The sequence below is a fragment of the Pogona vitticeps genome, chromosome 13, assembly GCF_051106095.1.
Source record: "Pogona vitticeps strain Pit_001003342236 chromosome 13, PviZW2.1, whole genome shotgun sequence".
Taxonomy (NCBI): domain Eukaryota; kingdom Metazoa; phylum Chordata; class Lepidosauria; order Squamata; family Agamidae; genus Pogona; species Pogona vitticeps.
Genome location: NC_135795.1, coordinates 11,943,033 through 11,970,918, shown reverse-complemented (window position 1 = coordinate 11,970,918; position 27,886 = coordinate 11,943,033). Strand labels below are relative to the sequence as shown.

The 27,886-nt window shown below is 43.1% G+C and overlaps 1 protein-coding gene across 1 annotated transcript; it reads left to right on the top strand.

Annotated features, from left to right (window-relative positions):
- Positions 1 to 27,886, top strand: LOC110082216 (putative short-chain dehydrogenase/reductase family 42E member 2). The gene is made up of 11 exons (XM_020799590.3): positions 1 to 1,282; positions 6,573 to 6,668; positions 10,160 to 10,220; positions 11,222 to 11,340; positions 12,936 to 13,011; positions 16,537 to 16,619; positions 17,411 to 17,548; positions 18,965 to 19,030; positions 22,239 to 22,302; positions 23,430 to 23,503; positions 26,474 to 27,886. The coding sequence occupies exons 1-11, from the start codon at positions 1,025 to 1,027 to the stop codon at positions 26,690 to 26,692; spliced, it is 1,254 nt and encodes a 417-aa protein (XP_020655249.3). The 5' UTR covers positions 1 to 1,024; the 3' UTR covers positions 26,693 to 27,886.

Below are 27,886 nucleotides of genomic sequence, written 5' to 3'. Positions count from 1 at the left end.
GTGTTCAGGAGGATTTGCACCGATCCACCGATGGCTAATGGGCTCAGGAATTTGAAACCCATTTCAAAATGCCTTCTAAACTTGAATCTTCCAAAGGAGTTCAACTTGTTCATTGTTGCTTCTGGTGCGTGACTGTAAAAGCAAATCAACCAGAGGTGTTATTTTTCCTTCTAACTATGAACAATAGTTTTCCTTTATTAGACAGTATGTTGTTTGAATCCTAAAATGCATTTTTCCCTTATTCCATAAGGCCCAGAAGCATGTTTATTATTTGGCAATGTGTATTTTAATTAATTGAGGGGTGTTGTTTTTAAATTCAGAAGGTTGAGAGGAAGTGGTGTTGAACTGTGGCCCTCCAGATGTTCTTGGACTTCAACTCCCAGAAGCCTTCACCACCACCTCTGCTGGCCAGGATTTCTGGGAGTTGAAGGCCAAGAACATCTGGAGGGCCACAGTTCGACACCACATAACTCTTTGGAAAAAATGTGATCTTCTGCACACTTTCTACGCTGTTTCTGGGGGTAAATCCTGTGCCATTCATTGTGACTTACTTGTATAGACAAGTAGGACTTCAGTCACTTTGAAATCAATGCCACTTAGGATCAAGAAATATTATGCAATTATTCTGTCTTGCTTTAAAATCTTTCTTAATTGTTCCGTCTGCCTTAAATGATTTTCTGCGGTCGCCAAAAAGTGTCGTGAAAACACAAGCGTTACAAATTGTATAATTAAAGCTTTACTTCTTGGAGGCACCAACAATCATCATTAGCTTGTCCCATTGACCTCACCGAGAATCAAGAGTGACTCATTTCTTGTGACTCCCAACTTAATTATGATTTTTTTAAAAGTCCAAACAGACCAAAGGTTGACCCCCAAAAAGATGTTTAATGATTGTCATGCCTTTATTTTTTCACACAGGCCAGCATTTAGAAAACCACGCCTAACCCTATGCAGCAGCTTGTGACGGCCATGCACCAGTAGGATCGTGTGCGCTTTCAAACAAGGGCTCGGACGTCGTGCTGAAATGTTTCCTTCGCCTGGAGATGCGATACGAACTAGAGCCAATGGGGTCGTGCCCCACTGCAGCCAGGCATCGGATTGCAGACTCAATGGGCACAGTGGCCTCCTATGTAGAAGCACAAGCAAGGCCTTGGTCACCGGAGGCGGTGGCTATTTTGGATATCATCTGGGCTGTGCTCTCGCCAGTCAAGGAGTTAGGGTTATTTTGTTTGACAGACATAAGCCTAGATGGGAGATTCCCAACAAAGCAGTCTTCATCCAGGTAGGAACAAACTTTGTTTTTCTTGCCTTCCCCTTTTTTATGTGACACTCAGCTGGCAAGTACTCTCTGGGCCGTTTTGAAACTAAAATTATTCTCAATTACCTCATAACAAAAGTTCCCTCTAAGCTGCGCAGGCGGGTGCAGGACCACGCAGTGATGCATCAGCGCCATGGACCCGCAGCCAGTGTTGCCACCCATTGAGTTCCGGTTGTGGCCGGAACTCTGTGTGTGCAGGGTGGGTCCCCCTGCACAGCGCTCACAGAAAATTTGAGGGAACATTGTTCTTGATCACCAAAGCAAATAAAGGCAAAGGTTCCCCTTAACAATCTGTCCAGTCGTGTCTGACTCTAGGGCGCGGTGCTCATCCCCGTCTCCAAGCCGCAGAGCCAGCGTTTGTCCAAAGACAATCTTCCGTGGTCACGTGGCCAGTGTGACTAGACACAGAACACCGTTACCTTCCCACCATGGTGGTCCCTATTTATCTACTCGCATTTTTGCATGCTTTCGAACCACTAGGTTGGCAGGAGCTGGGACAAGCGACAGGAGCTCACTCCGTCGCGTGGATTCGATCTTACAACCGCAGGTCTTCTGAGCTTGCAGCACAGAGGCTTCTGCGGTTTAACCCGCAGCACCACCACGTCCCTCAAATAAAGCATCAAAGCAAATAAAGCGTCCCAAATGAAATTCAAATGTTCATATGTTAAGATAGTCAAAACCAGTGATAAAACTTAATTGTAATACATAAAAAATCAAGGAGTAAATTAAAGAAAGCCTTAATCTGTTTTTTAATATGTCATTTATGTGGATGTTAAATGGAAAGATATTACACAAACGAGATGGCTACCATTGAAAATGCTTTTCTTTACTACCTCTCTGTCACACAAATGCTGGTGAGGCAACCAGAAAAGATGTTCCGAAACTGGCCTTAGTAATTGGGCAGACATACAAGGGAGCAGCAGACTCTGTCTGGGACTCTGTTTTTTAATTTACTACCAACAATATTTTAGAGTGTGCTTGAAAAATGACTTATAGGGAACTGATGCAGCTGAGGGGGTGATCCCAGTCAGCAGCCTCCCTGCTCTGTTATGCATTTTCTGGAGTGTCTAGTAACTTAATTCCCACGTATCATATTGAAATGATCTTCGACTGAGGCTGTCAGTGCCTGGGTAACTTGACGGTAATGTTATATTATAAAAGAACTCTTTTAAGAATTAACAGATACAGATTGGACATCGAGAAGGGCATACACAGAAACCTGCCTCAAATATTTTTAATTTCCTGGACACACTATACAAGATTTGAAACTGCTATTTTCGGAGAAGAAAAAATACAGGACAAGAATTCAGAGAGAAACAGCTGAGTTAAAATATATACATATTTAAAAGCCCCTCTCGATGGACTCAATATTAGGCAAGGTCTTTTCAGGCCATTATCAAATATAAAGCACTGCAATAACTATATTGTATCTGCTGTAATTTCCAGCTGTATTTCCTTCCTAAATAAGGAAGAGCCACCTTATAAGCCCCACTGGTGATGAATAATAATCAAGTGTCATCAAGTCAATTTTAACTTATGGTGACCCTTTTCAGGACCCTGTTTAAAAGGGGTTTCGCCTTCCCTAATTCTGGAGGCATCCCGGGACTGTGCAGGTTGCCCAAGGCCACCCAGGCTGGATGTCTTCATAGGAGGCAGAGTGGGGAATTGAACTCCCAACTTCTGGTTCTGCACTAACAACAACCTAGACTCAGGAAACAATAAATGTATGAATATTTGCCGCATAGTCCCACTCTTGTGTCTGAGGAAGTGGACTTGTCCACAAAGGTAAAGGTAAAGGTTCCCCTTGACTTTTAGTCCAGTTGTGTCCGACTCTAGGGGGCAGTGCTCATCCCCGTTTCAAATCCATAGAGCCAGCGTTTGTCCATAGACAGTTTCCGTGGTCACGTGGCCAGCGTGACTAGACATGGAACGCTGTGACACGGAGATTCGTTGGTGCCATCTTTTTACTCAGATGGCACCAACTAATCTACAGACACCTTCGCATCATGGTAGTACCTATTTATCTACGCGCATTTACATGCTTTTGAACTGCTAGGTTGGCAGGAGCTGGGGCAAGCGATGGGAGCTGACTCTGTCATGTGGATTCAATCTTACGACTGTTAGTCTTCTGACCTTGCAGCACAGAGGCTTCTGCGGTTTAACCCACAGCGCCACCATGTCCATTCTTGTCCACAAAAAGTCACATTAAAATATAGCAGTTAGTCTTTAAAGGGCCACAATAGTTTTTTCTTTTTATTATTATTATTATTATTATTATTATTATTATTATTATTATTATTATTATTATTATTATTATTATTATTATTATTATTATTATTATTATTGGCCTGATATGAAATCCAGCAGTAAGCCAAAACTAGAGTTGACCCATTGAATCAATGGAACTAAGAGAGGAATTGACTCATCAAATTCTCGCTAATTCAACAGGCCTGCTTTAACTGTAACCCGCTACTAGATTTAAGCCAATAAATAAGAACTTTTGGGTTTTTCAGAGATAATGGTCAGGCAATAATGTTTTCCATTTTTTCATGTACAACCATCTACATTTATTCACTGATTGCCCGTGGCGTCCCGGATCAGGTTCAAGGTTTTGACATTCACATACAAAGTCCTCCACAGTTTGGACCCATGTTAGCTGTTGGAGTGTCTTTCCTTAAGGTCATCTGCCTGACCCACGAGATCATCCCAGTCAAGGCTCCTCCGAGTGGCCACTCCGAGGGAGACCCATAAATCCTCTACAAGAGGTAGGGCCTTCTTTGCAGTGGCTCCAACTTTATGGAACCAGCTTCCAGAGGAGCTCTGCCTGTGGTCTTTTAGGAAGCAATTGAATATACTGCTTTTCAGGAAGGCTTTCCACACTGACCCCAGCTGACCACCTTCCTCCCCCCCCTTTTTCTTTCTTTCTTTTCTTTCCTCTTCTTCCCTCTCCTCTTTTCATCCATCTGCTCTGGAGATTAGTTGGTGCCATCCGGGTTTTTTTTAGTGTTATTGTTATTGGTTTCAATGTCTCTATTTTTATTTTTATTACATGTGTTGTAACCCACCCAGAGTAGTGCTGTGATACTAATGGGAGTGGTATACAAATTGAATGAATGAATACATGAATGAGTGAATCAATCAATCAATCAATCAATCAATCAATCAATCAATCAATCAATCAATCAATCAATCAATCTATCTATCTATCTATCTATCTATCTATCTATCTATCTATCTATCTATCTATCTATCTATCTATCTATCTATCTATCTATCTATCTATCTATCCATAATAGAGTCAAGAAAGTGAAGTTGTTGTGTGCACTGGTTCAGGTTCACATAGATGATGCAGTAATGTTACTGAAATCGTTCGAAGTACACTTCTCAAGTTATACCTTGAGAAGATTCAAGATCTCATAGTATATCTCAGGAACAGAAGATAGCAAAGAAAGCATTATTCCAGGTCAGCCCTGAATGTGCTGGTGGAAGCATGTTGGTGCCCCCGCCTGAAGTAATTGGCAAGGGTAAGCATGAAGTAGCTGGATTGTACGACAAGTCCATCTGGAATAATACGGACAGTGGCTTGTAGCCTGTACAGTGGGGTCTCTACTTAAGAACTTAATCCGTATTGGAAGGTGGTTCTCAAGATGAAAAGTTCTTATGTTGAATCTGCATTTCCCATAGGAATGCATTGAAAACCATTTAATCTGTATCTGCTCTTTTCCGTCCATAGAAACTACAGTGGAACCTCTACTTAAGAACTTAATCGGTTTTGGAATGGTGTTCTTAAGTTGAAACGTTCTTAAGTTGAAGCAAAATTTCCCATAGGAATGGACTGAAAACCAATTAATCCGTTCTGGCTGTTTTTTTGTTATGTAGAGGTGCGTTCGTACATTGAAGCATTAGTCCCCATAGGAACTAATGCAAAGTTGGTTAATACGTACTCTACCACTAGGGGGAGAATTTTTTTTAACCTAAGATGACCTAAGGTTAAAAAAAGAGCAGGAAAGGTTTTTTTTCCTGTTCTTATCTTGGATTTCTGTTCTCAAGTAGAAGCAAAATTTAGCAAATGGAGCTGTTCTTAAGTTGGATTGTTCTTAAGTAGGGACGTTCTTAAGTAGAGACCCCACTGTATTTCTGAAGATGTTGGGGGCACAGGGCCTCTGTGGCAGTCAGGATATTATTCTCTGAGAACATGTCAGCGGTTAGTCATTTCTGCAGGAAGTTGGTGATACCTGATTCTTGACACATGGGTAACTTGTGATGTGAGAATAGAGTCCATGTAGCCACATATCCCCAGAACAGTGGTACCAATGCCTCGGATTGTGTGTGATGTGCAAGGTTAGCTAGACTGTATTTCGGGTAGCAGATAAAAACTTCTAGAGAGAAATCTTTCACCAGCTAGTATAACTGCTAGTATTCCTCCATGGGGTCCGAGGACCGTTGCCTGTCAAATGTGGTGTTAGGAAGTTTTCAGCCGCAGGTAGATGCAAGCAGACCATGTTGTTGCTGCTGCTAAAACGACGGAGAGCCCTAAAGCCCTGCTTGTCTACTGGAAATGACCCAAAGATCTACCGTTTCAATCGGATCTACCTTTTGCCACCTCTGAGCTAATAAACATGACAAAGAAAAGGGGATGGAGAGAGAGAAGGGAGGAGAAGCGATTTAAGGCACCAGTTCTTCGAGTTAAGGGTTTGCATCGTAAACAGCTGGGAGGCAACATCCTCTTCCTTCGTTCTTCATCATCATAGTCGTCGGAATCTGCCCAGCAGAAAAAGCTGCTGAATTTTTGCACGGCAAAGTTTAGCAGCATAGCACTTTTGTTGTAGCCGTTATATGCCATCAAGTCACTTCTCAGGTTGACGTTATGAATGAGCCATCTCCAGAAAATCCTGTCCTCAGCAACTTTGCTCAGCTCTTGTAGACTCAAGCCCGAGAGTCAGCCCATCTCCTATTTGGTCTTCCCCTTTCCCTGCTGCCTTCTGCCTTTCCCAGCCTTATTTTCTTTTCCGGAGAAACCTGCTTTCTCAGGATGTGCCCAAAAGCAGGACAACCTCGGCTTCAGCATTTTTGCCTCCAGAGAGAGTTCAGTCCTGATTTGATCAAGGACCCACTTGTTCGTCTTTCTGGCACTTCAAGGTGCCATTTGAGTTTGGTGTCATTAATAGCGCAATAAAAGGTGTGAAGTAATTATGTGCTCAGGAAATATGTTGGTGTTATTATATGTTCATGGGCTTATTTTCATAATTTGCAGGGTGACGTAAGAGATCATGATGCAGTGTTCAAAGCCTGTGAAGGAGTGGATTGTGTTTTTCATGCAGCATCCTACGGCATGTGTGGATCAGAGCAAGTGAGTAGTCATATTGTTTAGTGAAGACCATTTATTTCCAGAAAGTAGTAGCAGTTTTCCTCTGGTAACATCCCTTTAGCCAAACCTTATTGAGAAGAGTTGCCCGCCCTGTTCCTCCTGAGTTCACCTGTGTTTTCCAAGTGTAGCAGAGGGCCATTTCCCATCAGTGCTAAAGAAAGATTCAGTTGTTGCCTTATGTATATGGAACTAGAGAAGGTGCCATTTTGTTCTTGGAGCAAAATGCCTTGAGCCAACCCCGCTGCAGAAATCATACCAAGTAAAGCCTGATCAATCAGGGTGATGGAAGGCAACATGAGACTCAGGAGAATGGATTTAGCAAGGAGGGACTTACTTATAATGCTATATAGTACTATAGTATAGGGCATTATGCAGGAGATTTGTGGCTGGATTACCTCATGTCTTAAAAAGAAGGACCAGCAGAAGCATCTTAGAACAGCTATGGAGGGTTTGGCAGAAGGAGTGATCTGTTTAACCCTTTTACTCCATCACTATTTTCCTGCTTGATCACACCTCCTATAAAACTATGAACCAAACTCCACACCCACATTAAATGTACAGCTTCATGGGTGGGTGGTATTTAAAAAGCAGCGAACATGGGGGAAGAGCAGCTACTCCATGTAGCAACTGGAGTAAAATAGCAGCAGAACTGAAATGTCATTTTTCCAAAGGGCTTCACTGTATTGCCTGCCTGGTGCAGCTGGAAATTGCCATTTTTATCATGAATCCCTTTGCGAAATGAAGTTGTGTGTGTTGTTCTTAATCACTGCATCATCTTATATCACAAACAGTGCCAGAAACATGATAGAGAAATACGGTCTGGTTGCTTCTAATGGTCAATTCTTAATTTTCAAAACACTTTGGAAAATTCAGAAAGTAGTGCAAAAAAACAGTACAGTACTTTCCTTACTTCTTCCTTTATAGTTGTCCTTACCCTGTTTTATGGCTGGCAATAGGATCATTATTCCTATGCATCAAGTTTGTTTGGACTTCCTGAAGCAAACTTAAAAAAAAAAGAGTACTCATTCATTTACAACGCATAAAACCACTTCCTTAAGCCCCGTTCTCCGTGGCCTCTTAGGTCTCTGCATGTTGCCTTCAGGGGGAAGACCCTTTCACAATAAATGAACAACCCAAATATAGGAGTACGAAATATAGAGAAAGAACACTGTAAAACAAACATTGATCCAAAAATATTCAAATAAATAAAATTTACAGTGGTGCCCCGCATAGCGATGATAATCCTTTCCAGGAAAATCGTCACTATCCGGAATCGTCGCTCTACGGGGCAAAAAACCCCATAGGAACGCATTAAAACACGTTTAATGCGTTCCTGTGGGGGGAAAAACTCACCGCTATGCGGAAATCCTCCATCTGGCCGCCATTTTCGCTGCCCGGTAAGCGAGGACAGGGCGCAAAAATGCTGCGGGTGGCCATTTTTTCCGGCAGCCATTTTGGAACCACCGATCAGCTGTTTTCTAAACATCGCAATGCGAAAATCAGTAAGCAAAACGCTTACCGATCATCGCAATGCGATGTTTACCCATTCAAAACATCGCAATGCAATCGCTTTTGCAATCGCAAAATCCGCATTGCTATGCGGATTCGTCGTTAAACGGGGCACTCGCTATGCGGGGCACCACTGTATTATTTATTGACATATTCCATGTTAACTGAACAAAATAAATAACAAAAAATAACAAAAGTAGTTAAGATGCAAAAGTAGAGAAAAGTTATAATGGGAGGAGATTTTTCATAGGGTGATCTTGGCTGCAGTAGACCATTCCCATGTCAGAACACCTTACTGGATTATTTCAAAATTATTTTATGGGTTCACTACAATAGAATCTTTTAACACTGACCCACAAAACCCCCACAACCTTTCTTCAAAAGCCAGGACCTTTTCCTCACATCGACAGAGATCTTATTCAAGGATGGGCCAATTTCTTGTATCTCTCAGCTTAATACCAAACAAGATCTACCCAAAAACAGGGGATGATTCATGCAGACCATGCACTAATACTGTTAAAATTAAAAATAGGAAATAATTGTGGCGATCAGATAGTCTTGGGAATTGAATAGTCATATACTTACAAAAGGAAATAAAGAGACATATAGTCTATCATCTAGAACTAATTTTTGAATGTAATAGAACTTCAGAAATCATATCATGTACTTACTATCTTGACGCAGCAAATGTATACCTACAAGTCATTCTGATACAAAAAAAAAAAGCAAAACCTACGGTAGCAGAAGGTATATACAGAAAAAGAAATACCCTTTCCTAAAAATACACGAAAAAGAACATTTACATAAACAATTTCAGGAGGCTGGAATTTTGGAGGAATTAGGCTATTAAGACCAAACTACCACATGCTAGACGGCATCTTAAAAAGCAGAGCCATCACCTTGCCGACAAAGGTCCACATAGTCAAAGCTATGGTTTTTCCAGTAGCAATGTATGGAAGTGAGAGCTGGACCATAAAGAAGGCCGACGGCTGAAGAATTGATGCTTTTGAATTGTGGTGCTGGAGGAGGCTCTTGAGAGTCTCCTGGACTGCAAGGAGATCAAACCTATCCATTTTGAAGGAAATCAACCCCGAGTGTTCACTGGAAGGACAGATCCTGAAGCTGAAGCTCCAATACTTTGGCCATCTCATGAGAAGAGAAGACTCCCTGGAAAAGCCCCTGGTGTTGGGAAAGCGTAAAGGCAAGAGGAGAAGGGGACAACAGAGGATGAGATGGCTGGACAGTGTCATCGAAGCGACCAACATGAATTTGACCCAACTCCGGGAGGCAGTGGAAGACAGGAGGGCCTGGCATGCTCTGGTCAATGGGGTCACAAAGAGTCAGACACGACTTAGTGACTAAACAACAACCACATGCTACCAAGCAGAAAAATGAGAACATGGTATTAATAGCTTAATGGTTGACCATGGAAATAAACCATCTAAACCAGTGGGTAACCCAAGTGTTCTTGGAATACAATTCCCAGAAGCCTTCACCACCAGCTGTGCTGCCCACGGTTTTTAGGACCTGCAATCTAAGAACACTTGGGTGACTTACTGAGCTAAACCACTGACCTAAACTATTGGCTAGATCAGTGGTCCCAAACCTTGGGGCCTCCAGATGTTCTTGGACTTCAACTCCCAGAAATCCTGGCCAGCAGAGGTGGTGGTGAAGGCTTCTGGGAGATGTAGTCCAAGAACATCTGGAGGCCCAAGGTTGGGGACCACTGGGCTAGATGACTGAAAGTGGAATAGGTTGAAACTAGAGATGGGGACTTTGTATTCGTACTCGATCTTCCGAGGGCTGGTCTTCTGACCTTGTGGCACAGAGGCTTCTGCGGTTTAACCCGCAGCGCCACCACGTCCCTATATTTGACCATGTAGTTGCAACCAAACTCATTTTGGCTTTGAAGTGACTGCTTAATCATTACCACCTGGAGATATTAACTGCCTGTTTGCTTCCAGCTAGAAAAGGAAGAGGAGATAGAGTCGATAAATGTGGGAGGAACAAAAGTAGTAATTGAAGGTAAGTAGTAGTTTGACTTGCTCAGGGTAATTCCTGGTCCGTTGGAGCCTTTACAACATACCTGTTTCGGTGTCTTCTGTGGGAAGAAACACACCTTCCGTTGCTTCTTGGGTGTGTAGAGGCAACCCAACAGAGCAGACAACCCAAGTTGTCAATATATGTAGGCCCGCCAATCTAATCTGCTTGGATATTTTTCAGAGAGGTAGCCGTGTTACCTCTCTGCACGTTACAGTAGTCTCTCGAGACTGACGGATGCCTGCTAGTAAGCTGTGTTAGGCTGTTTCGGCAACAACAAAAGCCGCTATTGTGACCCTGTTAAAGACTAACAGGTGTTCTCCAGTCTCAGCTTTATGATAAAGTGGTTGGCAATCCACAACAGTTCACACTGCAACACATTAAAGCTGCCACCATACCTTTCATGTTGCTGTTGCTGCTATCAGAATGCGTCATGTTGCCTAAAAGCTTAAACGTGTTACAGCCTGGGATGGAGAATTTGCCTTCTGTTGAAGGACGCATTCTCTGCCATGAGCATCATCAGTTGGGAACTGCAGACTGATAGTGGGTGTTTGAAGTGGGTGGGTGTTTCTTTCTTCCTCTCTGCCCTCCACCTGGAAGAAGGATGGAATTCCCTTGCTAAATATGTAAATAGGTCACTTTGCAGAAGATTTTTTTGAAATAAAGCCAAGAGCTGCGTAAAATTAAATTGATATGTATCTCTAAAGTCTTGTTTTTGCCCATAGTAAAGTAAGACACATCTTGATCACACATCTTCTTTGGAAGCCGGTTGGATTGCTTTCAAACTCTGGATATACTGTAGGCACATTTAGAAAAGACCCAACAAAATCAATAAGGTTTTGTTAGTCAGGAACCCCAATTATTTCAACAGGCGTGTTCCGACTATGCCTGAATCTGGCTCCAATTCTCTCTCATCCTTCTCAGACTTCTTTATTATTTTTAAGCTTGGATTTTATTTTACTAATTAATTTTTTTTTTCAATTTAGTTTGCAAAAAAAGAAGCATCTCCAGGCTGATCTACACCAGTTCGGTAAACGTTGTATTTGGAGGAACTGATATTGAAGACGGAGATGAAGAAACAGTGCCATATATTCTACTGGAGAAGGTATTTGGGCAACAGAGAGCGAGGTCTCTGAGAAACTCCTCCTGTCCATATTATCCTGTTTTCTGGGATCAGTTATCTTCTTACTTGATACTAATATTATAACCTTTTACCTCCTTCCAATTTGACAAGAAACCATTGATATGCACTCCCTGAGTACAATTCTGTAACTCACTGTGTATCCATCTGACAGTTGTTCTATCTAGCCCACGCCGAGATAGCTTGCTAATCAAAAGTTCATGGATCATGTTGTTAAAAGCTTTGCTGAAGTCAAGATATATTATGTCTACAGCATTCCTACCATCCACTAGGGAGGTTACCTGATCAAAAAATAAGATAAGGGTAGTCTGGCAGGGTTTGTTCTAAATATTACCGTGTTGGTTGTTGTAGGTTTTTCGGGCTATTTGGCCACGTTCGGGAGGTTTTTCTTCTTAACATTTCGCCAGTCTCAATAGGAAGAAAAACCTCCCGAACATGGCCAAACGGCCAGAAAAACCTACAATAACCATTGCATCCAAGCTATGAAAGCCCTTGAGAATACATATTATACTGTGTTGTTTTCAAGATACTTACAGAGTGACCACTTTATAATCCGTTCTACAATTTTTCCCTGGACACAGTAGTCAGGACTTTTTATGCTTAACATTTGGGTAGAGTGGCAGCATATAAGTTGAATAAACAAACAAAGAAGAGTTGGGCCATTGGAAGGGAATTTTTTCAAAAGGTTAAAATATATGAAAAAGTTCTTTAAAATTGCACATGCAAATTAACCTTGCCGGCCATATCCTACACCTTTAGCCATGCCCTAACAATGTTTGGCATGTAAACTTGATACCGTGTTTCCCTGAAAATAAGACAGGGTCTTATATTAATTTCTGCTATAAAAAAACACATTTGGGCTTATTTTCAGGGAATTTTTTTTTCATGTACAACAATCTACATTTATTCAAATACAGTCATGCCATGTTCGTCTGATTGCTGCACAATAGTGGAGGGTGGAGTTCCACTTAACTGGGGCTTATTTTTGGGGGTAGGGCTTATATTACGAGCATCCTGAAAAATCATACTAGGGCTTATTTTCAGGTTAGGTCTTATTTTCGGGGAAACAGGGTAGTAGCAGTTGTGGTTGCAATACCATTGACAGCCCATTTGTGACAGCGGTTTAGATTTAGAGGGCAAGTGCCAATCATCATTTGCTGTCTTATGTCCAAGAGAAAATGTTGGCTTTGTTAAATGCAAAGTAATTTAGTACATCTGGATTGTGTGCATGGAAGGGATGAAGTTTATGGATCTACAGCATGTTTCTGATTCTCTACATAGGTGACTTATGTCCTGTTGGGCTTGTTGGCACAGAGTGGAGCATCCGTAAAATCCTTGCGGGCATGTATTCTCCAGGGGCTGGATAAGGTCCCTTGGGTGGAAATTCTTCTCACCTGATCTGAGTCATGATTTGAAGAAACTGGAAAGTTATACCTGAAGTATCTTATGTCTTTCTTGTCTGAATTCTAGCTAGGTGGTGGCTGAAGCAGGAAAACGTACTTTGAAGGAAGTGTGCTACCACTACATGGAGATATTGATCTGATGTTCTCTCTTTTTAGGAAGTTGATCATTATTCACGAACCAAAGCCATTGCAGATCAGATGGTACTGGGTGCAAATGGTACCCTGCTTAAAGGTATATTTTAAAATGCCTTTTCTTACAAGCTGTATTGTCCTGTGAATACTCTCAAATAGAAAGTAATCAGAGCTTAATCCTCAAACATCCTTCAATGTTAAACCCTGGCCTCATGGCATTTGCATAGATGATAAAATCTCTGGGGGTGTGTATAGAATATATATTGCAACAGACAGCCTAACTGGATGTAACAGTGGTAGAATCTGTATTTTTGAATGGGGATGAGGAATTCTTTAATATTTAAGGACCAAAGACTGCACTCTAACAGAAGGTGGGATTAAGCGAACAGGGCAGGGCAACCTATAAATCCTACCAATTTGTAGATTTTTCTCACCATGCATGCAAAGCACAGCGCAACGGTATTGCTATCTGTTTCGAAACAACAGTGCAAGCGCTTCCAGGCATACAAAGCACAGTTTAATGTCATGCATGTCTTCTTGGGAGTAAGCGCTAGTGCAAAAGCTTTCCTGGGTACAAAGAATAACTCAGGCTCTATTGAAAGCTGGTACAGTACAGCTTTTAAGCAGCCTCTTACCTCCGATCTGTCATCACAGATCAGAAATAAGAGCAGGAAGCTTCAGGGCACATTAGAACATGTGGTGCCAACTTAAAAAGAAAAAGCTGCAAGGAACAGGGGTGTTCCTATACAAAGAACAGGCAGCAGGAAGGTGGTGTAAGAGTCTCTTACCTTTCTTTCATCCTCCATCACATTCCAAATACAGTCCCCCTTAAGTGTAACCAAGTAGAAATGGATCTGTTACTAAACCATTTTTTCCAAAGCAAATTGTTTCTAATAATCGGGGATTGTTGATTGATTTTTCATCAATGGGAATGAATATAAGAGGTGTTTTCTTGAATGGGCAACTGATCTACATCATAGTATTGGAAGCTGAGGTTTCGTTTGGCCCTTGGCACAAGCTTTATACTTCTACTTTCTTTTAAAAACGACTATTGGTGGGACTCAAAGATAGTCTGGGTGTAGAGTTTATCACGATTAAGAAATCACTCTTCCTCAGTCTACGTATTCTCCGCCAAGGAATTTTTAATTATTATTCCTTAAGTTTTAAGGACATTAGACATTATAGTGGTATTACCGAGAATAAACACAAAGAAAACCAATAAGGACACTATTGACTAAAGACAAAAAAAAATTGCCCCAAAGCTTAAAGTAAAATAAATATTATAACAGAATATCTGTAAGCATACAAATATCCTTCTAAAAAAAATACAAGCCTCTTGCTTTTAATCATGGTGGAACCGGATTCTTTGAGTGGCTGGAGTCCGATATGAAAAATCAAGAACCGCTGTTCTTAAAAAACCACTCCTGTAGGTGCTGTTCATGCATTGAGTAAAGACTGTTTAATAAGCAGATTACAACAACACCACAACTCAGATTACACAACTGTTCCTCACTCAGGGGAACTCAGCACTGGGACATGGATCTCTCACATCTCGCCAACACACCCTCCAAAAGAGGACCAAATGCATAGAGACACACCTTACCATGTCGTTCTCACAATAATCAGCCTTTTACATCTGAGCAGTGTCAACAAGCGAAATGGCAGGCTGCCTACTCCAGACCGTTTTGTTCATGTGGGTGCCTACATATTTAATTCACCGTGTGTCAGCAGAACCAGACTGATGCTCCTCTCTCTCACTTACACAGAACGCATGACAAATAAGAGATCTAAGCAGTGCACAGGAGGAGGAAAGGGGCTTGTAATCCAGTAGGACACGGCATGCTAAAAAAAATCCAACCTAATCAATTCTGGGTGCCTCTAAGTAGAACTGGGAATAAATGCTCCATGTCTGACACTTCGTGCCTGCCCTTGTAGGTGTAACTTGTGGGACTAATGATCTGTGTTTGTCAGAAAAATTAAGCAGCCATCCAACAGCAGGAAAAATATAAAGGGATCACCAGTAGTAAAGAGATACAACTGGCCTTGCTTGGAACAATGTACCTTTAAAATACAAGGGTGCCTCGCTTAACGACGATAATCTGTTCCAGGGAAATCGCCGTTAAGCGAAAACATCGTAAAACAAAATTAAAAACCCCATTGAAATGCATTGAAATCTGTTCAATGCGTTCCAGTGGGGTAAAAACTCAGCGTCCTGCGAAGATCCTCCATACAGCGGCCATTTTCGCTGCCTGTATAGCGAGGAATCCGTCCCTAAACACAGCAGGGAGCCATTTTAAGCACCTGGTGGCCATTTTGAAAACCTGGCAATCAGCTGTTTTTGATTGTCGTAACGTGAAAATCTGTTCCTGAAGCAGGGAACCGATCATCGCTAAGCAAAATTCCCCCATTTAGACCATTGTTTTGCCATCGCAATTGCGATTGTAAAAAGATCGTCATACAGTGATTTCGTTGTAATGCGGGGCAATTGTTAAGCGAGGCACCACTGTAACTTCTGCCCATGTCTTTCGGATGAACTGAGCCCATAGTCATTCCACCGAACCTGAATAGTGGAAGGACTGAGGGGTTCAACTAGGCAGCAGGAGAAATGGGAATGGCTCTGCTGTGAGGTCCCACCTGGGAGGTTGGGTTTCCCTGGATGAGTTTGCTTTAACCGACTGCACTGGAATCCACAGAAAGAGAGGATGATATTGGCAATCTGTCTTCTTTGCATCTTGTTAAGGTAGCTCTGCTCTGGCCATCCAGATTTGCAGGAGCTCTTTAACAAGATGCAAACAAGACTGATTGGTAATTTCCTCTTCTTTCTCTGCTGGCTCCTCTCTCTCTCTCTCTCTCTCTCTCTCTCTCTGGTTCCCTAGTGCCCTAGTAATTCCATCAAGCCTCAAAAAAGAGGGAGGGAGAGAAGAAATGGGACAGGAAGGGAAGAGGAAGACAAGCAGACTCGGGAAAGAGGGGATTCAAATGGCAGCCAGTTTCCCCTCTGCCCTGTCTCTCTCACTGCTGCTGAAGCTGGCTGGAATGGCTTGAATGGATACAAACCCCTTCACATTGGCTCAAGCAATCACACGACTCGAACCAATGTGTACACATTCACTACAAAAAAAAGCTGAAGCTCAAACAGTGGAGGAAAAATAATGGGGTACGGTGGTGGGGATGACACGGTGATTCACATTGAAGTTCTCTGCCCCAACTGTAGAATGAGTACCATGATGCTTGGCTTTTAGAAGGGTACTAGATGAATTTACAGAGGTTAAGGCTGACATTCAGAAATACACTCCTGGTACTGCATAAATATGTAGTCATGATAGCTAGTAGTAGCCATAACTAAATTGCAATCTTGTACAGTACTCAGATTCTGCTTGCAATGCTCTCATAAGTCATCCCATGAAAACAATCCTGGCCTATTGAGTCTTTTAGCATCTTATACTCTTATGTCTCTAAACTTCTTTGGGTCCTTTTTAGGAAGAAGGCAAGATATAAATATTGTGAGTGAGTGAGTGAGTGAGTGAGTAAAGTAAGTTAAGTAAGTAAAGTAAGTAAGTAAGTAAAGGGCACTCCTTTCTGTTTGGTTTTATATTGTTTTGTCATCTGTGTTGTTCTTTCTTAGGGGGTGATAAACTCCAAACTTGTGTTCTTCGCCCACCGGGCATCTACGGACCAGAAGAGCAAAAGCACATTCCACGTGTCGTGGTACGCATTTGTTTCTCAGCTGTGGAGGATAACATAATGCATGATGTTTGGGCTGGGAAGAGTTACTTTTCTGTAATATTTTAGAAGAGGTAGCTGCATTAGTCTGTGCTAGCATTAGCAGGCTAAAGAAAAATAAGAAATAAAGAAGCCAAAATGTTGTAGCACCTTAAAGACTAACGGATACATTTTAAGATGAACTTTCATAGACAAATCCAATTCCTCACTTTTTGGGATACTCGTATGACATCCAGAATCCTATTATCCATGTGGAGAGTATAGGAAGAGACTACATTGTTTTGAAATATTTTACCTGTTTATGTTCCAACAGTTCTAAACAGGTTATGAAAACAGAAGTACATCCAAAGTAACAAAATACATTTACAATAAACACATTTTTCATTTTCCTCTTACACAGAAAGCACTTTTATGTTTGCCCAAGTCTGTCAGTCTGTCTGAGACCTTGTGAGTGAAAATCAGTGGAACTGCTTTATGTATAAATAATCATTATTCAGGTTATCCGATTTTTTTTCTTCAAGGAGAGCAATGTAGGGCTCTTAATCTGTCCAATATTAGCCTCACAAAACTCCCATGAGGTAATGTGGACTGAGAGATAGCCGCTGGTTCAAAGCCACCCTCTGAGCTTCATGGCTGTGGGCCTCTGAATTTAGTTCTGGTCCACGCGCTACATCAACCTCAAGCTGCCAGTCAAACATAGTGATTTCCTTATGATACATGCAAAAAGAGTCAAGGGTATTTTTCAAATTGTTTAATACTTATTCTCTTTTGCACAGGGGAACATACAAAGAAGACTACTGTCCTTCAAATTTGGAGATCCGAACACACTGATGAACTGGATTCATATTTCTAATCTTATACAAGGCCATCTCTTAGCTGCTGTGGCTCTCACAGCTGATAAAGACTACATCGCTGTAAGTAAAACCAAAAATGGCCCAGAGTGTCGGCCATTGTGTGTCTTTTTATAGATGCAAGGTGTAAAATACAAGCTGAGGGCCAAATTATATGAGACACCAGCTTGACAGCAGAGGTAAAGAACTTTACACAAACCCAGTGAGTTTCCATGGCTAAGATGGGATTCAAACCCAGTCCATTAATCTACCAACTACGTCATACTGGGTATCCCAAATTAACCAAGTGCCATCAAGTCAATTCTGACCAATGGTGACCTTTTTCCGGGGTTTTCTAAATAGGGAGTACTCAGAAGTGGTTTCCCGTTCCCTTCTTCTGGAGATGCTCCTGGGACTGCGCAGTGGCGCTGTGAAGGGACGTGGTGGCGCTGTGGGCTAGACCGCAGAAGCCTGTGCTGCAGGGTCAGAAGACCAAGCAGTCGTAAGATCGAATCCACACGACGGAGTGAGCGCCCGTCGCTTGTCCCAGCTCCTTGCCAACCTAGCAGTTCAAAAGCATGTAAAACTGCAAGTGGATAAATAGGGACCACCTTGGTGGGAAGGTAACAGCATTCTGTGTCTAAGTCGCACTGGCCATGTGACCACAGAAGATTGTCTTCGGACAAAAACGCTGGCTCTATGGCTTGGAAACGGGGATGAGCACCGCCCCCTAGAGTCGAACACGACTGGACAAAAATTGTCAAGGGGAACCTTTACCTTTACCTTTTACACAGGCTGACTCTGTTCACAGAAGGCCCAGTGAGGAATTGAACTCCCAACCTCTCCTAACTCACTGAGCTATCCAGCCAGGTTAGCTTCCTGTTCTTTGGTTATTGATCATTAAAGGGTGAAGAATGGGCTTCAGGATGACTGCGTAGATAAATCAGGTCTAAAGGCCTAGGCGGACCTGTTTTATCAACTTCTAATTGTGAAGATCGTATCTTGCATCTCATATAGTTTGGCTGCCTATGAAGGGAAGACGTGGGAAGAGGTTGCTGGAATGTATCTTTGACAGTTTCTCTCCACCACCCCCACACCATTAACTGTGCATCCAACCACATTATCATCAATGGGATTGCCCAATCCCATACAGTGGTGCCTCGCTTAACGAGCGCACCGTATAACGACGAAATTGCATAGCGATCCGTTTTTTTGGATCGCTAATGCGATCGCTCAACGTTGTTTAGATAGGGCGATGTTTAATGCGTTCCAATGGTTTTCCCTGTCCCGTTCAGCGATGTTTCGCTATAGCTCTATAGCTCTATAGCTATAGCTATGCGAGGCACCACTGTATTTTGTTCTTACTTACACACTACCTCGTTTTTCATTTCATGCATGCAATTGTTGGTGTTTTTAAAGAAAATAAAATGAAGTTGTTATCTTGGGTCTTTGTAAGTTGCTAACTGGTCGTCACCCCCCTCCATTCTACTTTCTTCACAGAGTGGCCAGCCGTATTACATACATGACGGAGAGAACGTCAATTTTTTTGAATGGATAGCACCACTGGTATGAACCTTTAAACCTCTTTTCCCGCAGAGATATACATGCAGAATATTCAAAAGCCAACAATTTTTGCTTTTTATTTATTTGGCTTCCATACCGCCCCTCTGGCTACTAGGCCACTCTGGGCAGTTTACATGTTAAACAAATAAAACATACACTTATACCAATAATGCTCATAATAATATAAAATAAAAATAAAGCAACCAACAATTTAAATAAAATAGTTAAAATAATATAATATAGAACAAGAAGACTGCAGGATTGATAGTATAAATGTTGAGACCACTTCCTGTAATTAGGTGTGGTTATTAAGATGTTGTAAATGTCTGGGAAGGCCAGAAAAGGCACATTTTTAACAGGCGAGTCCAACAACATCTTTTATAAGGCTAACTAACGTTTGGGGCTATAGAGATACATGGAAGGAGATCAAGTGTTATCCAGAATTCATATACATACATACAGAGAGAGAGAGAGAGAAATGTACACACAAATATGGATAAGATGGAGTCCGTGGGATCAGAAGAAAAAACAGGAAGGACTGATGATGACAATACATTATCGTTGTTTAGTCGTTTCGGACTCTTCGTGACCCCATAGATACTGGCCATTCGTAAACTGTTTCTGACAGTACAAACATTCTAGCATTAGTTAGTCCAATTAATTCAGCTGTCATTATGATATGTGTGTGCACAATGGCGGGGAAAAGGAGCCATTATGGCAGAAGGAAGTGAACAGAAAAACTCAGGAAGATTGTCACCTTAATCCTGCAAAGGAGATATTTATGCAGAAAGCATCCTTCTAGACACGGAACCAGCATATTGTATTTTTTAAAATTTCCTAGTTGTTTTGATGTTGCGCTTTTCCCTTTCATGACTTCAAGGGCGGTGTCTCCTTTTCCTCACTGCAGCGTCAGTGGCCCGCGGTCCTCCCATAGATGGCTCAGTGGGGAACGGAACAGAGAGTCCTACACTATGTTGGCTATATTGCCACATGTTCACTGCCCACACACCTTTGCTGTGTGTCCCCACCAAGACAATGGGGCTGAGTGTGCATTCTTATCAGGGGCATCCACTTCCTACTGTCTGTAAGGTATGATGGATCGGCGCTATGCTTGATTAGATAGCAGGCGGATTCTTTTAATCTCCACAAATGCAAGGCTTACTGCCACTGTGCCAGCTGTAGAGACATGCAGGTGTTTTTTTCTCCCGATTAGCAAATTCCGGGAGACTTTCCCTTTGAAGCCCAACCTGGGAGAGGCACAGGGCAGAGATGTGCTTGCTATTCGAAACCAAACTATACCTTACAGACATGTCTCCAGAATCATGGAATCATATTCACGTCCCGGACACTTGATGATGCTAAGCAAAGACCGTGGCCCACTCCAGTCAAAGGAAATTAAGTTGTAGACGATGGGAGTTGTGAAAATTTTGTGCTGCATCGGTTGCTTGTGTTGCAACAAGTAATTATCTTGTGTAATGAAATTCTCTCTGTAATACAGTATGTTGCTTTGCATGCCTCGTTCCACATCCTAAATGGGAAGCGTGGGAATGAGGGCCGGACACACTCTTAAGTGCACAGTGTGTGGCTAGCAAATGGCTACAAATTGCCCTTTGCATGACTGCCCTCCCAACCCCCAGCACACATTATATCCTCACACAGCCCTGTCAGGTTGATCAGGATGAGAAACGGACTGGTTCAAGGCCATCCAGAACACTCGCTATCTAACTAAGGCACTTAGATAACCTTAGGCCAGTTGCTCTTTCTCATCCTGATCTATACTTTACAGGGCTGGTGTAACATAAGAAGCAATAGAACTTATCCAAGTTGGCAGTCGAGCAAATGTTAAGCTTCACAGCAAGGCGTTAAGCCTCACACGGGGACATCTCCACCCATGGCCGTCCGTCTGTCCATCTGTCTGTTTGTAGGCTGTTTTTCTTCTGGAGACCCGAGACAGCTCACGGTATTAAAAAGAACAGAATTAAAAACATTGTGCATCATACATTAAAAAAAGAAACTATAGAACGGATTAGAATTAGAGATGGGGGTATTTGTATACGAATACGGATATTCCCGCACAACTGGACTGAACAAGGGCCCCGGCTGTCCATCTCCCGCGTCTGTCAGCGGTGGCGGCCTCGCTCATCCTTCCGGTCGCTCCTGTCGCTCCGCTGTCTTCTTGCTCGGCGAGCCGCTTAGCCACCACGCAGGGAGACTCGTCCTCCCTCCCCACTGCCTGAAGTGGCCAGGCGAGCTACTCCGGGAGCGACTGGAAGGATGAGCAAGGCTGCCACCGGGGGTACCGGGTACCGGCCCCTTACTAAGTCCGGCTGGGCGGGAGATGTTCATATACGAATACCCCCATCTTTCAACTGAATCATTAAAAGCAGGTAAAATGTTAGAAGCGATCTTAACTTAAAGACGGCATTCAGAGACTCAGTCATGATTGTTAAAAGCCTGCCTGAAAAGGTGGTCTTTAGCTGTCGGTGGAAAGTTAAAAGGAGGGGGGGGATTAACCTGGCCTCCCAAGGGAGAGTGTTCTGTTATCTGGGAGCAGCTGCAGAGAAGACCCTCTCTTGTTTCCCCCTCAACCATGCCTGTGCTGGCAGTGGGAGCAAGAAGAGGGCCTCCTAGGATGATCTTAAGTACCAAAACAGCTGCTATGGGGAGATAGAGACTCAAGCTGTATGAGGTCCCGATGCCAGCTGAGATCACCCAGAACTGCCCTCCTAAAAGAGGCCAGCTGTGAAATCTATTTGGTTTCAATGGGTTAGTAGAAGATCATTTCCTGTTTGCTGCTCCTCTGCTTTGGAATTCCTTCCTGAGTCCCTGTGAAGTTGAACACGGCTGCAGGGAGACAAGGGTGATGTAAGGTGGAACAGTTTGGGGGTGCCTTCGAATGTTAGAAAACTCTTCTTGCACCACTTGTGCAGTGAAGCATTACGGGGCCAGGTATCTAAGATGAAACGGTTCGGTGGGCTTTAGGTTGTTTCGGAATGGCATATCAATGAAAATAATAAATAAGAGCAGCCTTCTGCAGTAAATGTGGATGGGAACATGATTCCCTAAGACCAGAAGTGACTTGAATCTTGTCTCTGTGGTCTCCAGAAAAAAAAAACCTCTCATCCCTGCATGCTAGAGTGGCCTTTAGAGTTTATAGTCAAGCAGATTAAGTGCTTATTTTGATAACATTTTTCTTTGCTGTTCCTTACAGTATGAAAAACTGGGCTTCCAGAAGCCATGGATACATCTCCCTACATATCTTGTTTTGATGGCAGGTAAGAGAGATGTCCGCTGGGCATTTTCCGTGTCCTGTTTGCTTATGTTTGCAATTTGTTGTATGTGTTAAAAAATGAAATACCGTGTTTCCCCGAAAATAAGACAGGGGCTTATATTAATTTTTTGCTCCAAAAAACGCAGTACAATGGTGCCCCGCATAGCGACGTTAATCCGTTCCGGATTAATCATCGCTATGTGGAAACATCGCTAAACGGAACGGAAAAGCCCATAGGAACGCATTAAACTTTGTTTAATGCATTCCTATAGGGGATAAACTCACCGTTCAGCGATGTTCCTCCATAGCGCCGCCATTTTCGTGCCCTAAGTAAGCGAGGGCAGGGCGCGAAAATGGTTGCGGCGGCCATTTTGGGCACGTGGCGGCCATTTTGGAACCGCCGATCAGCTGTTGAAAAAACATCGCAATGCGAAGATCGGTAAGCAAAACGCTTACCGATCGTCGCAATGCGATGTTTTACCCACTAAAACATCACAATGTGATTGCATTAGCGATCTGAAAAAACAGATCGCTATGCGGATTCATCGTTAAACGGTGTGCTCGTTAAGCAAGGCACCACTGTAAGTTTTATTTTCAGGGGATGTTTTATTTTACAGTCATGTCATCCTCTGGTTGTTGCACAATGGTGGAGGGCGGGGTTTTCACTTAACTGAGGCTTACTTTTAGGGTAGGGCTTATATTATGACCATCCTGAAAAATCATACTAGGGCTTATTTTCAGGATAGGTCTTATTTTGAGGGAAACAGGGTATGTGCCAACATTTCATGAGCTGCTCTTTAGTGGATGTGTTTCATTGGTGAGCCAATAGAGGGTATTTATTTGCAGCAGGGGTGGGCAAGGTCTGGGGGCTCCACCATGGGGGCTTGTTTTTGGCTACAGTGGCACCCTAAAATGGAAAGAAATGGAGGGGGGCAGGAAATAAAACCAGACAAAGCCAGCCATTCTCTCCTGGTTTTGCAAAAAGCTTTGCAAAAGCTTTTTTTTTAAATTTCCTTCCTTCCTTCCTCTTGGTTTGAGAAGGCCTTGCATGTTGCCTTAAAGGAGACTATCCACTCTTTGTTGTTTGTCTCTGTTAATCATCTTCTAATATTGACATTCTCTGTTCTACAGCTACTTTTCTGGAATATGCGCACCTCCTCCTTAAGCCAGTTGTCAGCTTTACACCTTTCCTGACCAAGCGTGAGGTAAATAATCCTACACCCTGTACAGCGTCCACCAGGATGGCAAGTGCTTCTATTATCTCTACCCCTTCAGAGGGAGAGGGCTCGCTCCAACAGATGTTTCACTGAGAAGGGAAGCGTCCCACCTTTTTTTTCCCTTCCCACCTGCCTGTTTAATTCCCAGCTGTGTCGCCTCCGTTCAGATGGCATCAGCCTCCAGCATGACATCTGGATTAGCCCCACTCTTGCGAAAAGTGTTGCGTGCACCAGTTTCTATGCACCTATGCGCTCACAGGTAGTAGAGATGAAGTGGTTGTTCCAGGGCAATGTTTCTTTCAACAAAAGCGCCTTCCTCAACTGCTTGGGTGCAAAGTCATATCAGGAAATGAAGCTATGGGTTTGGGTCTGCCAAAGGGTTCCTATGCTCTTACCGACAACAACAACAACAAAAGAAGGTTCCCACATTCACTACTCTGAAATCACTGTGAGCAATGTCGTCCCTCCTAATTAATTCCTTTATCACACAGTTGTACAACACACCTTGGGCAGAAACAGATATTGCTGATAATCTATTGTTCGAAGAAGGAATTGCTTAACTCTTGAACGAGTCTGTGTGTATAGCAGAAGCTTTTCTCATCGTACATGATCTGCAAAATACAATATGTTTTGTTTTCTGATCGGTCTTCAGGACTTGTGCATGAAATACCTTTGATGTCTGATTTCTCCAGCACAAATACCTGCCTGAATCACTCCAATATTCATGTGCTTTCAACTCTAATAAAGAGCTAGATATAAGATCTCTTCCTAATCTGATAGTCAAACTAGCTGATATATTTATTTAGCCCATTTCTAGAAGAGGTGCTCCTTCAAGTGATAAACAATGTCTGTCATAGCATATTATTTTCCTCACATAAGTATTTGGAATTTTATGTGATTTGGCTGGTGATAAGAAAGTAAGCATGGACTTAATTCAACATAATCATGTGAACTGAAGGAAAACTTGTGTGGCACGCAGTTGTGGCCTCATTCCTAGACAGTAAATATTAATGGCTTAATTATAGTCTTTTAGTTTCTCCCTCTACCCAGAGTGGATTTGGGCTGAGGAGTGTCAAGATAAGGAAACAAAAGGCAAGGAACTTCAGCGTTCCCTGGACACTGCCATGTCCTGTGACAGTCTGTCGGTCATCGGCTGCCATGAAAGGCTGGATAAATCCAAACACTGTGCCAGACCAGACACCAAAAAGAAACACAGTTTAAGAGCCTGGTCCAAAGGCAGAGTCAAGAGAGGAGCCGAGATCACACATGAGAAGGCAAACGAGGGGCAGGAGGCAGGAGACAGGCCGTTAAAAAGCCAGGCAAGGTTCACCAGATAGTTGGATTCTACAGAGTTAGACGCGGTACTCTTCTAACCATGGAGAGGCCGGAACAGAAGACGCACATGACGTTGGTCCTCCAGAGCTACTCCTGAATCAACCTGCATGCAAGGGGGCTAAATCTCATGCCAGCCTGTTCTTGAGGAGACCCCTGCTCCTGAGAAGCCCTTACATTTCAGAAGCCTTCTTACTCCTAGCGCTTCCGGGCATTTGGGTGTGTTTTTCTCTGACCGGGGGCCATTGCCTCTGTATTTCGTGATAATAATACACTCTTGGTCTGGGTGGTCACTTCAGTTGGGTGGTCATTCTTCTAACATTGTGGGTAAAGCAAATTCCTCAAGGGCCCTAGGCTGATTCCAGATCTGCCTTTGTCTAGAGTCTCCAGAAGAGTGTGGGAGAGGTATCTGTGGGACCTCTGGAGCCATGGTTGGCTGGCGGAGGTTTACAAAAAAAAACCTTCAGAATTTTCCTCTGAGGATAAGACTTCTAGCTCTGGATCACACATGACAAGAAGGTTCAGAAATGAACTAGTGTTGCCTTCCCACCTTGTTTATATCTGGAGATGGTGTTATCCACCCTTGCCAATGGACCCCCAGGGATGGAGAGGGGAGAAAGTAAAATACTTACTGGCCAGAATCCTATTGTCACATTATGCTTTTGGAAGAGAACTAATGTAAGCCCACATGGCCAGTCATTAACGTGCTGGTTGCAACAGGATTCTAGGCACCACCTTCTGCCATGGCCCACTAGTGAAAGTATACATGGATGTCAGGTATATATCTCTCATCCCAGATGTACTTCAGTGTATTCTGTACTTTTTTCTTTTAAAAGTAAAGCAAGTGAGGATGTAGATGAAATCCTGACTTTCACAGTCACCACGTGCATGGATATACTGTTTGTTTATTTATTTATTGAGTCGCCTATCTTTGTTGCCTATCAGGAATCCATAGGCATCATCCTTTGCAATAAAGATCATGTTTAGATACAGGGAGCCAACTTCCATCCTTCTTCATTGTTGCATTTTTAATGAGCACAAGAGAAAATGGAAGACATGGGCCCGGCAAGCAGAATGATATGTGTGAACCATATTTGATCAATCCATTCATTTATTGCTTCTGCAAGTGAGAGAGAAAGAGAGAGGACAAGTAGTATCCTTTAACAGACTGTATTATAATGGTTAGGATGATGGAGTAGGACTCAAGAAACCTGGGTTAAAATCTCTGCTCAACCATGAAACTCACTCAGTGACCCGAGTCACACTTTGTCAATTTCATGTGCTTTTAGAGGAATATTCAGAAGTGGTTTCCCCTTCCCTTCCTCTAGGGGGAGCCCTCGGATGGTGCAGCTTGCCCAAGGCCACCTAGGTTGGTTCTTCTTCCAGGAGGCTCAGTGGGGAATCCAACTCCCAACCTCTGGCTTCACAGCCCAATAACCAAGCCACTGAACTATCCAGCCACCTTGCTTTCTTAAAGCTCTTCGTATTTCAGTCAGGCTTGGAACGGATGATCCTTCAAATGGAGGACTGTTCCATGGAGTGGGCATTCCAAATGCAATTCAACTCCCCCCCCCCACCGTTATTGCTGAGAACATCATTCGTAACATCCTTCTGTTGCTTCCATAGGTGATGAAACTCCTGATTACCCATACATTTCGGATAGACAAGGCGCAGAAGGAGCTGGGTTTCTACCCAAAGAAATTCATGCTGGCCGAGACCGTCGATCATTACTTGAAGACAAGACCCAAACATCAAGATCAATCATGGCTAACCATTATATTTCTTACATTTGGCGTATTTTGTATGTTCATTCCTTTTGTGTTCCTCTCGTTAACCCATTCCTAATACCTTTTTCTAGCGTGCATGTATTTTTAAGAATTAATGGCTGGATTTGTCCCTTCGTTAGGGGACAGATGGTGTTGGTTTCAAAGTCTCTTGAGGGATATTTGACCAGCCGCTATTGGTTTTTTTTTTTGTTGTTGTTGTTTTAAGTTGACATATATTGAAGTAGGTGCATGAACTTGTTTGACCTTGAGCACTATGGGAGAAATAGCTCAAAAGAGAGCGCTCAGGTCACAGGAGGGGAGGTGTGATCGGTGCTAGCCTTGGCTACCCCTTTTAATCTGATCCTCCCTGGCTTTAAGGTAGCGCTTGGACCCGTTTGACCGTCCAGAGTGGGGCTGATGGAAGCTGTAAGCAAAGACAGCTGGAGGGCCCCTGATCTTGTCACGGTGATGTTGAATGTGTTGTTTGCTGGCTTTTTAAAAACAAAGTGGTTGTGAAGTCCCCTCAGAGATTCTGCTCTTCCGTGGGCCAGGACCAAAGGTGCTTATACCTGTGTGTCTTGTTCTCTGTTCATGCCATAACACCAAAGAAGCCTGCCCTGTTAACATACAGGTGGCAAAGCCCTCCGACACGAAAGTGGCTTTGTGGCTTTTCCCACACCTCCTTCCCTCCGCCCTGCAATCCTAAACGGACGGACGGACAGGGCCAGCCGCAGGCCTGTGGCCATCCCGAGGCAATAGTTTCCATGCACAACCGTACAATAGGATTGATCTCAAGCTGGATCTGGGAGAAAAACATTGCCATGTACCCCCTCACTCCTTAAGATGTCCAGCCAGCCTGGGACAGGAAAGGTGGGGTGGGGATGTTTTTGAGGAGGTGCAGGGGGGGCGGACAGGGACACACATGCCCCCTGGCATGGCAGGGGTTGGTTTGCAGCTGTTACAGGTAGAAAGGTGGGCGTGGGAGGAATTTCTAGGAAGTGAGAAAGAAAAAGACATCAAAACCACCACCACAGAACCAGTATGGTGTCATAGTTAGTTAAACAGAGGTTTAAATCCCCTTTAGGCTACATGAAGCTTGCTGGGTGACCTGAGGCCTGTTGCTCGCATCTACCTCGCATGGGTGTGAGGATAAATTGGAGAAGGGGAGGATGATTCCTGCTGACTTGAACCCCTCAGAGGAATGTTAGCACATAAATAGGGGAAAATGTAATGTATACTGCGTGTAGAAAATAAAGGCAAATGCACATACTTA

What these genes read in the sequence shown, in the direction of transcription:
- LOC110082216 (XM_020799590.3), top strand. Translation starts at nt 1,025, where the DNA reads ATGTTTCCTTCGCCTGGAGATGCGATACGAACTAGAGCCAATGGGGTC. An exon ending in AGCACATTCCACGTGTCGTG is followed by an intron (nt 16,620 to 17,410) that starts GTACGCATTTGT and finishes TCTTTTGCACAG; the next exon opens with GGGAACATACAAAGAAGACT. An exon ending in CTTTCCTGACCAAGCGTGAG is followed by an intron (nt 23,504 to 26,473) that starts GTAAATAATCCT and finishes TTGCTTCCATAG; the next exon opens with GTGATGAAACTCCTGATTAC.